This window comes from Aythya fuligula, chromosome 3 (assembly GCF_009819795.1).
Source record: "Aythya fuligula isolate bAytFul2 chromosome 3, bAytFul2.pri, whole genome shotgun sequence".
Classification (NCBI taxonomy): domain Eukaryota; kingdom Metazoa; phylum Chordata; class Aves; order Anseriformes; family Anatidae; genus Aythya; species Aythya fuligula.
The window spans coordinates 15,505,365-15,521,498 of NC_045561.1; the positions used below are offsets into that span (position 1 = coordinate 15,505,365).

Consider the following 16,134-nt stretch of genomic DNA (forward strand, 5'->3'; position numbering starts at 1 on the left):
CTCTTGGATCCATGAAGGGAAGCAACAAATAGTACCTCTCCTTCCGTGGCAACAGTGCCTAGAATCTAGGACATGAAAAACTTTTTTGTTTCCTGTCCTTACCAAGTAAAACATACAAAAAAACATAGCTGAGATGGAAGGCCCCTTTTCCCAGTGTAGATATGCAGTGCTCAAAAGCACTCTGGGGCTGTGATTTCAATGACACTTAAAATAGAAAGTAATATTATAAAATAAATATTACAAAAATATTATAATAGAACTTTATTATGGAAAGCCATCACTTCTCGTCCATCCCACAGCAAGTCAATAAAGGATTTCTGGCAATGAAGTGAAACTTGCTTAGAAGGCCTCCCCTACAAGTCACGTGCTTCGTCTCAGCTTTTAGGGCGGATCTTTGACGCAGGGAGTCTCTCTGAGTTGCATCGTGAGGTCTTCACACTCCTTCCTTCTAGATGGAGGATAAGGGGGCAGATGTGAAGACAGAGATGTTCTTGGTTCTCACATGCTCACTGATTCTCCTGGCAAGCTGCTCCAGCTGCCAGCACCACATGTGCCACTGTGCAGGCAGGATTTTCATCTGTCAGGAGAGCAAGGTGGTCCAGCTTCCTCGGGACATCCCCACCAATGCCACTGAACTGTAAGTGGGGAGAGGGAAGGGTTGTGAGTAGCAGCCTTCTTGCTGGCTTTCAAAATAAACTGCTGCCAAGGATCGGGTTTGGAGGGATCACTGGGGAAATTTACTCCAGCTGTTGGAAAGGCACAGAGCTTCCTCTGACACTCACTTAATTATGGCTTGAAGCTCCTCTCCCTCACTCTTATCGTGCTCACTTTAAAATCTCTGTTAAGAAAAGATGCAATATGGTATAATGCAAAGTGCAGAGTACATTTTAAACAGGATTCCTTGGTACTGTAACAGTAACTTGAAGTATTAAGTCTAAGCTTTCTTTACAGCTTACTCTCACATTGTCAAAGCACATAGTACAACTTGTCTGCCCCAAAAAACTTGGTGAGCATTTCTGTCTGTGCTGGAGGAGCTTTCAGAAGCTTTGGGCTTATTTGGCAAGAAGTAGTTTATTGTTTTTTTTTTTGGAAATCATGAAGGCATTAAAGAAGGGGCTGCAATGAGGTTCAGAGAGTGACTCTCCTCTATCAGAGGAGCAGCATGACTGAGTTGAAGAGAGTGAACCTTGTAAAGATACAATATTGCGCTACTCAGAGAAGATTTTTTTTTTTATCTTAAAGCTTCTTTTTGCTTTCCATAAAGTAACATGAAGAATATTGTATGGCAGCTGTTTTCTGTGTCACTAGAACAGGCCAGCAAGAAAACTCGTGCAATGTCAAGCACATAACTGTGCAAATGATTGTTTTCTTTTTTCTTTTTTTTTTTTTAAAGCAATTTATATTGCCCATTGCCTACACCCACAGGTGTCTGGCATCATTAGGACCTAACACAAAAAAAATGAAAGGAGTCATCATTGGTAAACCCTTTTATTAATAACTAGAGAGGCAAGTTTGGAGGGAGGACACAAGGAGGAATTATATGTCCCTGGCTGAAAAATATGTCTCTATAAATATGTCCGTATCCTGACCTTACAGACCATATATATCCTTGGTTAACGTCCCACAGTTTTCCTAGCACAGAAGTTTTGTTTCATTCAGAAGGAGTAGTCATTATGCTCACTGAATAAGCAGGCTGTGGTGAAAACTTGAGAAAAATGCCTGAATTAACCACATAAGGTCAGTAAAAGTTTAAATCATTCTCTCAACTAGAGGGAAAAAATAATCCATCTGTAATTTGTGTCATCTAAATCTTGGGTAAATTGTGCTCCAGGCACACACTGCTAATTTTGTTTAATTTTGCTTTGATTGTTTCATTAGATTAGACAGGTAAGGGTTGCCTTCCAGGGATTTAAAAAAAAAAAAAAAAAAAAAAAAAAAAAAAAAAAAAAAACCACTTTATTTTTGCAAAGTAGAATTTTAAATCACCAAAAACACCTGCTAGTAAAATGGGGTTTGTTTCCAGTAGATTCTTGTTAACTTCTCTAGGGTTTTTTCATGTTGCTAATGTGCTGGTTCTTTGGCACAACTGTGTGTTCCCTGAGACAGGCTGACTACAACATGATGTGACTGTAAACAGCAGCTGAATTCTTTCTTCTTGCAGTGTTGTATAAATATTGCAGTTTGAATCTCTTGACTTGACTCTCTTCCCATTTACACCAACTTTTGTTTCCTCAGGGGGCAATTTTTGTCCTGTCAAATCACTATAGCCCTGGAATTAATTTTAGTATACCTTAAGAATTTGTCCGTGAAAACTCTGTAGATTCTAGTGCTAATGTGGCAAAAAAACAGATGCATTAGCTGAGGAGTTTTAAAGTGACAGATAAACCTTAGATCCCCATTCAAGGTTAAAAGGGTTTTCTGGAAAGGTGTTTTCCTAAACTGAGTACCCAGTGGGTTGTTTCAGCTGACTGAAACAGACTTTGCCACTCCAGATGCTGTTGCAAATGCACTGTTGGTAGCAGAGAATAAGATCTCTTCATGTTTCTTCCAAACACCTCAAGGAGTCAAAAGGGTTTTAAAACCAGTGTAGCAACGTGAGTGTAAATGGCAGTGGCATCTAAGGATCCTCTGTAGGACATGCGCACAGATTTCTCCCTGCCAAGTACAGCTCCTGCAAGGTGCTTTTTTCACTTAAGAACTCATTCTGAATGTGCTGGATATGGTTTATGGTTAGACATACGTGTGTGTGTCTGTGTTAGTCAGCATTCTTGAAGCTCTTCACCTTCTATGAGAAGGTGGTCTAGACAGCTTTCCTAAGCTACCCTAGTGCCATTTAAATGATGAAAAACATGCCAATGAAAGCATTGGAGAGGGAACAGAATAAGTCTCAAGCACTTCTGTTTCTGTGTGTTTCTGTTTCACTAAAGATGTTTAAGTTGGGACCGTGTATGTGGCATTACTAAGTACTATGTTACTCAGTAAAAAATCTCAGTATAAAAACATTGTCCTCACAGAACCACCAGCTGTATGCTGTACAGCAGCGCAAAGTTCACACTCTTGATACAAGAGCTGGGGCTCTGCTCCTGACTGGATCAGCCCCTGCTTTGGCAAGGGTGGCACAAAGGGAAGAGGGGTTTGATAGAAGTAGGTACTGAAATGACTGTGAGAAATTCATATGTCTGTGACTTAAAGTACTGGAGACAAGTCACAAGAAAAAGGAGGCCAAAAGTTGAGATGGAAAGCTTAGGATCATTTGTGTCAGTGTATTATTAATCACCATGGGGGGAGGAGGGTTCAACTAATTATGGCAGTTCAGTCCTTGAAGATTTAAAACAGTTTTTAGGAGTCAGTGTTAATCTTAGCAGTCCATTCTTATTCACTGAGATTTTATTTAGTCATTGGAGATCTTAACTAGAGAAAGTAACGTAAACAAAAATAACTTGTTCTCAGAATAGAAGGGATCTTTCCTAAGACTTAGCAAAGTACTTTAAGCAGAAATGTATAAATTTCAACTGGGAATCAACTAGAAATGCCAGGAAAAGCTTACTCATCTCTTACAGCACCCTTTCTTGCTTTTGGGTTTCTCATCTGAGAAGAGCCTTAAACCATTCTTACCCCAGGGAAACAGGGAGCAGTACACAGCAGTTAGGGGCACTCATGTGGGCAGTATAATATACCTCTTTGACAAAATAAAACATCAGTACAAGGCAGCTTTGTAAGGGAAGTGGGAAAAGGCTGCATGGTCCAATTCTACTTGCAGTTGGCAGAGTTATTAGTGAGACAAATATCAATATCAGTGTTTTATCTGCATCCTGTAATTAATGCTATTATAAAAAAGTGCTATGAAATCAAATTTGGTCATACTGCTTTCATTATAAAGAGAAACTGTCTCCAACTCATTTAATTTCCTGATTTGCTGCTGCTCCTAAAGGTTGCTGTTTTGACAATTAATTCTCCTTAGCTGATACAAAAGTGAAGCAGCCCACAGCAGCAGGGAGATGTGGACCAGTAAATACCTTCTGCTTCCCTGTATTCAACACCATGGAGATGTTATAAGAAACATCTCTTGAGAATGGAGGCTACTCAAAGAAAGCTTGCAAATATGTCACTCAGATAATTAAAAGTTCCCTTGTGAGCAATAGTTTAAAGTGTTAGCAAGCCAGAGGCTTCAGCAGGAGAATGGTGCCAGTTTTGGAAAGAAGCAAATAAGGTGACTGAAATAATTGACAACAGAAATGGTCAATCATTTTGCACCCATCCAAATGCTGCCTGAGAGAGAGGAAAATTGCAGGTAAAACAAATAAGGCCTAGGACTGGTCATATGGTGTATGGTCATATGGAAGGTATTTTACAATACCTTCACCAGCTTCACTAACCAGTTCAGCCATTGATGGAGCAGTTTAGATGTATGTTATGCAGAAGATTTTCTCCCAAGAATCTGCAAACTATAAACAGTGGTATTTTTTCTTGCCCTTTGCATAGGTGTTTTTGTACAACTGCTCAAGGATATTTATTTTAGACTATCAAGTCAAGGCTGGGTAGATGTCTGCCCACTAGAACAGTGGCTGCCTTGAAATAGCAAGTTCTTTGTTATGAACTAAATGAGTCAGATGCGCTTCCCCGAGACACAAGCTACAAATGATGTGAACAGTAGCTGCAACGCTGTCAAAGACAGCTGCAATTAGAATTTTTTATGCTTTCACACATACAGTTGAAAGCACATTGAAACCTGCAAGCAATTACAGCTCTTACTCAGGTGTTTATACTGGAGTACTAACCTTAATATAAGACAGACAGGGTGATGAAGACAAGCTAATGAAATGAAGACCCATGAAGCTGTCAAATACTTATGTTACAGTAGTTAATTATATAGTTAATCAATAAATCCGTGCATTATCAGAAAGGGATGGAAAATATTTGCACTGCAGAGCACATTCAGAGTATATTGCATGCTATCTAAGACTCTTTTTTCCCTTTTAAGCAGCATTGCTTCTGCTATCAGTGTAGGGAAAAAAGAAAAAAAAAAAGAAAAAAAAAAGTCTGTAGTGTTAAATTCTTCTCTTTTCAAATTTATGACCAGTTCATACTTTGAAGCAGAAAGCTATAGAACTTGGTGTATGATCGCTGGCTGTATATTGCCTGAGAGGTCCAATGCTTATGTTGGATTCTGTATTTGACATTTTCACTGTGAGGATAAAAAGAAATAAGCAGAGCATAACAGAGAATAAAGAAAAGCCCAAGGAAGGAAGTGACACTAAAGAAGGATAATAAACTCTGCAGGGCAGATCCTCAGCTAGTATAAATCGCCAAGTGTATATCTCTATAGAAACATCCAGCTTCTACAGCTTTAGAAGCATTTTAAGATGAGGCAGTGCACTGTGTGCAATACGAGGGGCTTTGTGCTGCAACCCACTCTGCTGGATTACTCATTGTACTGTGGCAATAAATACATATGTGTGACTTTCACCTGACTTACAGTGACTGAGATATATGATCTAGTCTGAAGATGGATCGGTGTGTGCACGTATCTTTGAAATGATTCATATTCATGTAATGTATCTTTGAAATGAAAGTGCATTCACTTAAAATGCAATGACATGTATATGACTTGTTAAATCAGTAAGCTCTTTCCGGGGAAACACAGTGAAGGACAAGACTTGATTTTTGCTTTCACAGGGCACTGAGAGGGTAACAAGGCCTGTGACACTGGAGTCAGCTACCAATTGACTTCTGCTGTACAAATACTGACTTTCCTAGTAGTCTCTGTCTTGCACATGCACATAGAAAACAGAGCTGGTTCCCCATGAGGCATAAACTGGCATCCTAGTCTGTCTGGAGCATCTCCACTCCCATTGCATTTTTGGAGATGCTTGTCTATGCAAACAGGTGTCCCTAGGACAGAAGGTGTTTCAGCTCTCCTCCAACCAAACCAGTAGCTTCAGTCTTCACTATTTTACTTACTATTCTGAAGCACTGAAGTCATAAACTGTAACTGTCAAATGGAAGTGCTCGTTATAGGATGTTTAAAAACATTCCAGTTTAGGAAACAGAAGTTACAGAAGCACTGATCTCTGAATTTCGTAATTGATAAAAAGGCAAGTAATTCTTGCAAGCTATGAAACTGAGGAGAGAAATATTTTGTTTGGGACTTCACTGATGTGGGACATTTCTGTTCTTCCTGTGTCTTTTTGTGTTAATGAGGAAGATAAAAATATTTACAGTATAAGTGATATTCAGAATCAAAGATTTGTATAAAGATTGGGTAATGAAGTATATGCTTGTTTTTACATTAGCTCAAAGACTGTCCCAAGCACAAAAAGAACTGGGCTCAGGTCACTTCCCAAATGTCTGATAGCAGATAGAAAGAGTCTTGTCAGCTCTGTGTACAGTCTTCAAGTCAGACATTTTTGATACAACCTACTTCACTTCTACTTACAAAGAATCGTAACTTGCTTATTGAATGAGTTTATTATCAATGTTTTCTAAAGTGTTTGGAGGATTAAACAAATCATTTGTAGCTGTTTCATTTTCTTCTCTTGTCTGGAATAGGATATCTTTATCTTGGGTGCCTCCCCATTCAAATCTTGTCTCATTTAATTATAACCTAGGAGAGCCTGGCAGTAATGTGATTTATAAGATGCAAGCTGGTAAGCACCAAGGTTTAGCACAGAGGCACAGCAAGAGAGAAAAGTCCTGGTAAGATCAGAAATAAGTAGTTTTCAAACTAAAATGTGGTTAAAACGGAGAAGTTGTTAAGCTCAGGGGGCATTGCAATGGAGAATGGAGCTCAACCTTTTATCCTTCTGATAAGAATATGAATCAAAAAACAGACTTGAGGAATCTTGAATTCACTAGTGTCCTGCAGCAGTTAATTTTCCTTTGCTCTAAACGGTATGCCTCACTAAACTCTTCAATCATATAAATGATTTCCTAGCTTCATTTACTCCCCTTTCTATGCCTTCTCACAACTCATTGGTTTTCACTGCCCAGAATTGAAACACTGATTTTTTTAGACCTTGTTGCTTTCTCTTTCCTAATATTGAAATCTGTTAGTTTCATGTCACATCCCATCCTGTGATACCAAGATTCTCTGGCCCAGAATCTTATTGATACCTGTGTATAAATATTACTGGGTGGGAGAGCTCTAGGATGAAGTTTTTAAGTGTTTTTATGAGTTTGAAGGACATGCTTCTCAGATGATTCTGTGTTTCTGTTGTAGTTGTTCAGCTTAGCTAAATTACCCTCCCATTCCTTTCATAGGGGCCTCAGGCTATTTATGCTGAGGTGGATGCAGAAGGATGCATGTTTGTCCTCCCCCATGCCAAAGGGGTTCTCATTGGCCTGGGATCATCACTGAAAATATTAGGTACATGGAGAGCTTAAAAAGAAGAAAGAGAACAAGAAAGAGAGCGGATAAGAGCCAGAACAGAATGAATGGTCATATTTAAGATCTCAAGTGAATATACTGTCCTGGAGGGGATAGCTGCTCTAAGTGCCTGCAGTTTGTATACAGGAAGGGGTCCTCTGAAGCCAAACCAAATTATCTAGCATAGCAAAGAAAAATAAACCTGTCAGACACCTAACTGAGGAATGGAAGAAATCCATGCAAAGTTCAACATACTTCAGACAATCTCTTCTAACTTGACAGCTTTTTACTTTAGTTCTGCTTAACTTTTCCTGAGTGTCCTTGTGAAAGCAAGCTAAAAGATAATTGGGGTAGGTTCACAGCTAATTTAAATTGTCATAGCTTCATTAACTTCAGTGGAAAGAACCGAGTTCATTTTAGTGGTCTGGCAATGAGGACCTCTGTCAGGCACTGGTTGTTCATTTTGGTGGCAGTGGACTGGCAGTTATTTGTGTGTGTATTTGGTAAACAAGATTTACTTGGCACAAAAGACAAGTATCATTTTTCATAATGGTGTATTAGTTTTGCACTGTGAAGGACAAGCACTTTGGTAGGAAAAGTCACTTTTCTTTGTTTAAGACCTTGACCTTTCCAGATAAAACTTGTAAATTATTTCACAGTCTCTGCCTGTAGTTTGATTAGACTGCACTTATTAGCAGTGAAATTTAAGTCATTAAAATGAAGCTTATATCAAATTATGGGTCAGAGTCAAGCCTGGGTTTCATATAAAAGTATAGAAAATTATTTCTTCTAATTGCCTTGTGTAAGCTATAATAAGGAGCCCAATTGCTGCCTTTATTCAGGTGCAGCTTCCTTGATTTTTGTCATCTAAGGTTAGAAAAGCATGTGATTTGTTTGCTTTGCTTAATGTTTTCCTTCAAACATCCTTATGCGCTTCAGGAGCTCAGCCTGAAAGATATGGATGCTTCTTATCTCTCATTACCTTATCAGGCCATTTCAATGTATTTTTTCATAGTTAACTAGAGGAGAATTTGCAGATTTATTACATGCAAAGGGAGATATATTTCTGCATGAAATGAAAACAGCCTTCAACCCAACTGAGCATGAACTAATCTTTGTTTTCCGTAAGTATATTTCCATAACTTGTGAGCTTTCTGAGCCTGTGTCTTTGCCTGGACTGGTTAAATAATTCTCTATCTTTGACTGTAACACATTCAAAACTTGATATAGTCAGGGCAGCCTGGACTTTGAACTTGTAGCTGCTGGGTGAGCTGTGAGCTGAAACTTTCCCCTCTGTACACCCTCTTATCTGCACAAGAATGTGGTTGCTAGTCAGCATGTTAGCATGGAAAATAGCCTGGAAATCCTGTTTCAGGAAAGTCTTTGCCAGACAGCCCTAGTAATGTTCCTACTTACTTAAAGTTTCCCCATAGCACACATGAAGTTGTGATTTCTGATATGATGCTTTGCTCAAATATAGCCAGTTACTTGGAACTATTTTGTGAATAGTTATTTGTAAGTAACCTGTGACTCTTCAGTGGTTTTCCAAAAACACAATGTGCATAAACTTGGGGTGGAGGAGAAATTCCAAGTTTTCTGTGCTTGATTAATCTCTTGTTTGAGAATAGAGTAAGGAGGGAGCATATGTTGAAACGATGCTCAGTGGACTTTTTTTCATTTGAAAGGGGACTGTGGAAGTCATGAATTTAGATTCATACCGATTTGAACTGTTATATTAAGTAAAGCACAAAGAAATTTTTGTTTGCATTTCTGACCAATTGATATTCCAGGTTCCCTTCCTATAGAAAGCTTGTGGTTAGCAGAGGCATGAAAGGGAAGTAGCACCCAAGAACAAATTAATGGAGAAATATTAGTGGAATGCAGAAGGCTTGGGGAGAGCCCAATTTACACAGAAAGTTCATAAGCAGGGACAAACCACTCCACAATTTTAACTGTTAATGTTCCATAAGCAAAATTGTCAGCTTGCAGCATATTGACATAATGGTTTGAGCACCTACTTCTCATAACATTTATATTATTTGAAAAATTAGCACTAGTTCTAGTCATAGACTGTCGTTCAAACAGATATATTTTAAATAATTTCTCATCAGTCTCTTAGAGCTGACCAGTCTCTACCAAGCTTAGGTTGTAACTAAAACATTTCAGTAGGTATAGGACAAATCTTGCTTTCCCTGTTCTGAGATGACTTTTCAAAATGGGTGGGATTGCTTGTGTGAGTCAGAAACGTAAGATTTAATTTATACATAAATTACCAGCAGGCCACTCACTTCATACAGGGAAAAAAAATGAAGAATAGGAATTACCCTGAAGATTGGAAGAGGAAGTGGGAAAAAGTGATGTGTATTTATTTGGGTTTGTTTTTCTTCATTAAAGAGCATTGTCACACAGGCAGGCTAGGAGTTCTAGTGGTTTTCTTTACGAACCTTCTGGAAAGACTTTCAGTGGTTTTATATTCTGTGCTATGCCTCATGCTTAGAAATGATCCCCGATGTAACACTCTTGCCAACTCTGGGCTTTGAGAAGTGTGGATTTCTGTGCTAACTTTGTTTCAGCTTTGATTTCATTACATCACTGCATGCGATGAATATATTTGGCTATTTACTTTTGTAGCACAGTAAACATGTTTGAGGACAGAGCCTATGTCGAATGGCATGGCAAGTACTTGCATATATGAGAGCCACAGACACTCATCCAGGCAAGACAACAAACTTAGCTCCAGCAGTAGAAGTTACTGCCCATGCTGCTCAGTCTAGCATCTACAGTCTCCTCACAGCTGCAGAAAATGAGCACAGATCAGCCAAATGCATTTTTTCCTTGTTAACTACTGAGAAATAATCAATGCCGAAGTCTTTTCTTAGACGAGCCTTGTCTCGCAGCTGGAATATTTACAGACGTGGAAATTTCTGAGCAAACTATGTGTGAGAAGAGGGGCTATAAATCCCCCAACTCCCCATTACTGTTGGAAGGTAGAGGGCTGATGCTAAAAAAACTTGCCTCATCCCTTAAGTTTTCTTTGGCCAACAGAGCTACTATGGAAATTGTTTTCTTTTCTTTCTTGGAAAGTGGAGAGTCATAAAAGAAGTACAGACTGAGTCAGAAAATGACAGCAAAACAAGACATGCCCCAACAGAACAACAACTCTCTCTGGGTGGAATTACTGGTTTGGGGAAACGTTCACTGTATCTGAATCCCAGGAGTTATAAATTTCCTATTTGCAGTATTGTTGCTATGGCAGATGAAGCCCAGACCTTGTTCTTCAGCACTTTGAAATCACTATTAGTGGCCCCTGAGAGGGAATACCTTACAAGAAAATGTAGAGTTTGAGTCCACAAATATTTGTACACATCCTAATTGCTTGCCCAAGCAGCTCTGTGGCGTTCCAGTGGGACAAATCACAGGTGCAAAACTACCCATCTGTATGTATTTGCAGATTCAGGACTTTGTGCTTTTGCACTGCACAGGAAACCACTCCAGGGAAAAATAAAGAGTTGTTGAAAGCACAAATGAAATATATATATAGAAGTTAAAATATATTTTAAGTTATTAATGAGGGTTTTAATTGTTTTAATAGGCCATATGGAGATGAGAAGACTTTCTTAGGGCTCACAAAGTTTGCTATAATTAGTAACATATTTCACAACATTCTTGATAAGTAGGTGAATATAATTTTATCCATTTCAGAAGTGGTAAAGCTGTAAGATACAAAGGAGAAGTAGTTTCCCAAAAGTGCAGGGTAACAAATAAGTTGTGTAGCTGGGACTACAGCCCCTTCAGGATCTTATTCACCAGACCATACTCTTATGACAATGTATTCCCTTACTCAAAAATAAAAAATAAAAATAACTTTTGCACATTCATATTACTTTCTGATAAATATTTCTTATCATAAAGACTGTGCTCAGCAGCATGAAATGCAGGCCTGCTGTTTTGGATCTCCTAAATAAGGAGTCATAATGTTCAAGCAATGTATATACAATTTCAGCGGGTTTTTTTCCTCAAATGTATTTATACTGACATGCTACCAGTGCATCATTACATTTTCCAATTTCTTGTGTGCTTTCCTTGTATCAGTTTCTGTCACTTCACTAGAAGAGCAGCATTGCACAGTAGTGCTACAGTCTAATTCTAAGACAGCTGAGGTAGAGATTTTTGTGAGCATTTCAGTTACAGATAATTGTTGGATCTGTTATAGAACCATTTAGGTTGGAGAAGACCTTCAAGATCATCAAGTCCAGACATCAACCTAAATTACTGTGTCCCATCATTAAGCCACATCCCTTAGTCCTATGTCCATACATCTCTTGAATACCTCCAGGGATGGCGATGCCACCACTTCCCTGGGCAGCCCATTCCAATGCTTGACCACCCCGCTTTGAAGAAATTCTTCCTGACATCTAATCTAAACATCCCCTCACTCAAAGTCATTGCCTCACATCCTATTACTTGTCATCTGAGAAGAGACCGACACCCACCCACCTTACTAGAACCTCCTTTCAGGTAGTTATAGGGAGCGATGGGGTCTGCCATCAGATTTCTTTGTCCAGATTAAACAATCCCAGTTCCCTCAGCCACTTCTCATGTCCTCATACTTTCTAGTCCTTTCCCCAGCTTCATTGCTCTTCTCTGAAAGCATTCCAGCAACTCAGTATCTTTCTTGTAGTGAGTGGCCCAAAGATGAGCACAGTACTCGAGATGTGGTCTCACCAGTGCTGAGTACAGAGGACGATCACTTCCATAGTCCTTCTGGCCACACCATTTCTGATGCAAGCCAGGATGGCACTGGCCTTCTTGGCCAGCTGGGCATACTGCTGGCTCATGTTCATCTGGCTGTTGACCAACACCCTGAGATGCTCTTCTGCTGGGTTACTTTTCACCCACTCTTCCCCAGGCCCATACCAGTGCCTGGGTTTGTTATGACTCAAGTGCAGCACCCAGCATTTAGCCTTGTTGAATTTCATCTGATCAGGCTCAGCCCATTGATCTAGCCTATTCAGATCCCTCTGCAGAGCCTTCCTACCCTCATGTAGATCAATGCTCCCACCCAGCCTGTTGTCGTTTGCAGACTTAGTACTCAATCCCTTCATCCAGATCACGGATAAAAACGATAAACAAAACTGGCTGCAAGACTGAGCCCTGGGGAATGCCTCTTGTGACTGGCCTTCAACTGGGTTGAACTCTACTCATTATGAATCTTTGAGCCTGGCCATCCAGCCAGTCCTTCACCCAGTGAACTGTACACCTCCCTAAGCCACCTTCTGCAGGAGAATGCTGTGGGAGACAGCTTCAAATGCTTTAATAAAATTGAGGTGAACAACTTCTACAGCCTTTCTCAAAACTCATTATGTCTGCATACAGAGTACTAATTGACAGGTTTTCATCCATTATGAGTTTAGCTACTATCTTTGTGCAGTTTCTTAGCTATAGCCCTTCATAAATACATGAATAAATTTACAGGATATATTTTTTTAAAAGGTACATAGTATTAATGTTGCAAATAAGATTACTTTGTCTTCCTTCGTTTTTATGTATGTTTTTGCAATGTTATATTGTTGTGGCTGAAACCATAGAATTCAGAGTGCATTCTTCTAGGACTTTACAGGAAGACTGTACAGCCTGGACATTGAGATATGAGTCTCAATGAAGCACCTGTCAAAGAGTACTTTCCCTTGGGCATACCGGTGTCCTGGTCTGGCAGGGACAGCCTTGTAGATTCAGGGCTGTGGACTTGCAGCAACTGCTGCTTGCCATTTTGTTTGTCTGTCATAAGTATGAACTGTCTGGATGAAGTGCTGTATGGTACTAGAAAACAGGGAATGTGGCTCTTTGTTCAAGGCTTTTTTTTTTTTTTTTTTTTTTTTGTCTGTGTCAGGCTGCCAAGAGGCGGCCTTGGTTCTAGGCATAGATTCATCAGCTTGGTGTCCTCCAGGCTGAAGAAATGTAGTTGTGATTATCAGCTAAAATAGGGAATGAGGCAGGGGTTGCTTCAGAAGTTCCTGCTTGCACCTACCTGAAGATTTTGTGTTCCTCAGAAAGCTTGCTAACCTTTGCTTTTGAAGGGCTAGCAGGCTGCTGTTCTCTATAAAGGAATGTATACATTTCTGTAAAGCACTTTATGCTGGTATCCTACTTTTATGAACAACATCTCTGGGCTTTAGCTTATCTTGAATAGAAATACTCAGTATTTCGTGGGTCCAAACTCTATGAATTCATGTGGGCTTTCAACCTTAGAAACCCACAAGATCCAGAAGCTTTAATCTTCAATGTGATGTCAACTGCTTTTCTTAAAACACTCCAAAGACTAAAGACAGTGCACCTAGAATAGATGGAGGCCTAAATTTCACCTTTGGCATTAAGTATAACATCATTGTAGGAGTTTCTGTTGCACTGAGCCCTTCCAACAGCATCATATTTCATAGCTGCTGCCACAGAATCCAATGACCCTGCTTCTGTGTTAGCATGCCTAACAGCATACTTCCAAATTATGCTTGGTTTGCATGTTCATCCAAATGTTATTCCCTCTTGTTTATTTAAAAAGAAAAGTCCATGGATCTTATTGAAAAAGTGGTAGCTGAAAATAATTTCTGGGTAAAAGAAGGAGTCAGACCAATTCCTGCCATCCTAATGCTAAAATAGCCATACTCACTATGTCAGAGGCTACTTATGCCAAATAAATGAATAAGCATCTGAAACACCTGTGCGTTTCAGGTAATTACCCTTGAATGAAGGAGGCAGGAAAATCAAAAGACATACACAAAGGCAGATAATAAGTTAGTTGTGTCTTTCTGTACTTTCTTTATGTATTATTTGTTCTCTTGTAACTTAATATACAGACCCTAAATATTGATTTGGTGAATTATATCTTATACAAACCGTGACTTTTGCCAAAAGCAGCATTAAATAATCTTTTCAATAGTAGAGTCTAATAAACAAAGCCCAGGAAATAGATGTCCTTTACAACTGTCAAACTCAGAGCAAATGTTCATTTTCTCATCACTAAGAAAGTGGTAGAAAATGACCAAGATCATGCTAGCTATTCCTCAATCTATTTGCAAGAATAGATGTAAATATTACCTTAAATAAGGAAGAAAAGAAAAAGAAAAAAAAAAGTGCTTGCATGGTGAGATGAAATAAACAGAAATACTGATCATTTACCAAGTGCTACATCTAACCCAACAGCTCAAAGGGTATAAATTAGTGGTACGTTTTCTCAGAAAGCTAGTAACACCAATAACCATTCATTGTCTCTTTTTTTTTTTTTTTTTTTTTTTTTTTTTTTTTTTTTTTTTTTGCAAGAACTTAACTTAAACTTTTTTTTAAAATGTAAGGGACCTTTTACCATGTAAGATAGAGGGAAAAAAATGGAGATCCTGCAAGGAACCTATAATTAGAAGAGATCTTAAAGTAATGATACAGGCCTTTGAAACAAAGCTGTATGTAGGTAAAGATTCTGCAATGGTAAATGTGAAACTTTACAATGACGTTTCAGGTTCAGTAGTGACACTGACTGTCATTTTTACTGGCCCTAAAGCAAAACCAAACATAGTTAACCAAGTCTCTTGCAGCGGATTCTATCAGCTAGATAAGATGTGCAGCACTTAATGTACAGTACATTTGCTGATTGTAGATGTCACTGGAGAAGAATGTGAGGCCAACTCTTTTTTTTTTGTTACAAACTCTGATCAGGACGATTCCATCTCTGCATAGAAAGATTATCATTATGTTCCTGATTAGTTTAACCTCTGTTCCCATTATTTGGGCTTATGCATGTGATAAAAGGTCTATCCAATACACATTGAAAAATCAGTGGAAGAATTCCTATTGATTTCCATTGGATTGTGCAAGAATATTGGGTCTGGTCTTTTACTGCATTGCTTTAAAACTTGGTCATCAGTACTAAAATGTCAGCTGATAAAAGCCAAGGAGCCTTGGCAACATTTTTCTCATACTACTCATGAATAGATGTGTATATAAAAATGAGAGCATTAGACAGAGAAAAGTTATTATACAATTTTTACTTCTTTAATTATCTTATGTCACAGCAAATTATCGTTGCTTTTAATTAAGCATATGTCTTTGGAGTGGCAAGATGTGCTGCCTCATGCTTTATCCCTGATGGAAATGTTTGTTTCTGTTTTGAAATTTTAATATGAAATGTCAGGGGGTGTAAGGAGAGCAGAGATTTCACATATCCTGATATCAAGTACTGTATATTATGTTTCCTTAACTCTGTCTTCAAGGTGAGCAGTCAAGATAAGCCAGTGATCTGCAGCCCATCTAATTTGTTTTCCGATCATTTTCTTAAGTTGTTTTATGTCCAATAATCATTTCAGTGTAAGTGACACTGCTGGGAAAATCAATTCTTCCCAATTGAATAGAAAATAACTTATACTACAGTTGAATCATAATTGGTATTTTGTTTATTTTGTGAGAGTTGCAGTCAACTTCTGACTTCTTTGGCCAAGGAAGTTCTGTGTCTTCTGCAAGGGCACTGCTTGCTATGAAACATTATGAAATCTACTGCAATGAAAATGTAATAAAAAACGCTTATGGATCTAAACTGAATTTTCTGTCAGATGGCCAGTATTATCTCCTTGAAGATTAAAAATTCTGAATATTTATTAACGAGGTGTGAGGCTATTCTGGATCACTTCTGAACCATGCTCATCACTAGAGTATGTGAATGACTTTCAGTAGTACATCTGGCACGTACTCAGTTATAATAAGGTTATTATTACCCTTTAGCTGTT

General features: G+C 38.7%; 1 protein-coding gene across 1 annotated transcript in view; it reads left to right on the forward strand.

The window, feature by feature from the left end:
* Positions 1-432: 432 nt before the first annotated feature.
* Positions 433-16,134, forward strand: part of LOC116488050 (follicle-stimulating hormone receptor-like) — an 83,915-nt gene continuing 68,213 nt past the window's right edge. The window contains 1 exon segment of the mRNA XM_032185345.1: positions 433-637. Within this exon segment, the coding sequence (XP_032041236.1) occupies positions 453-637 (185 nt within the window). The 5' untranslated portion in view covers positions 433-452.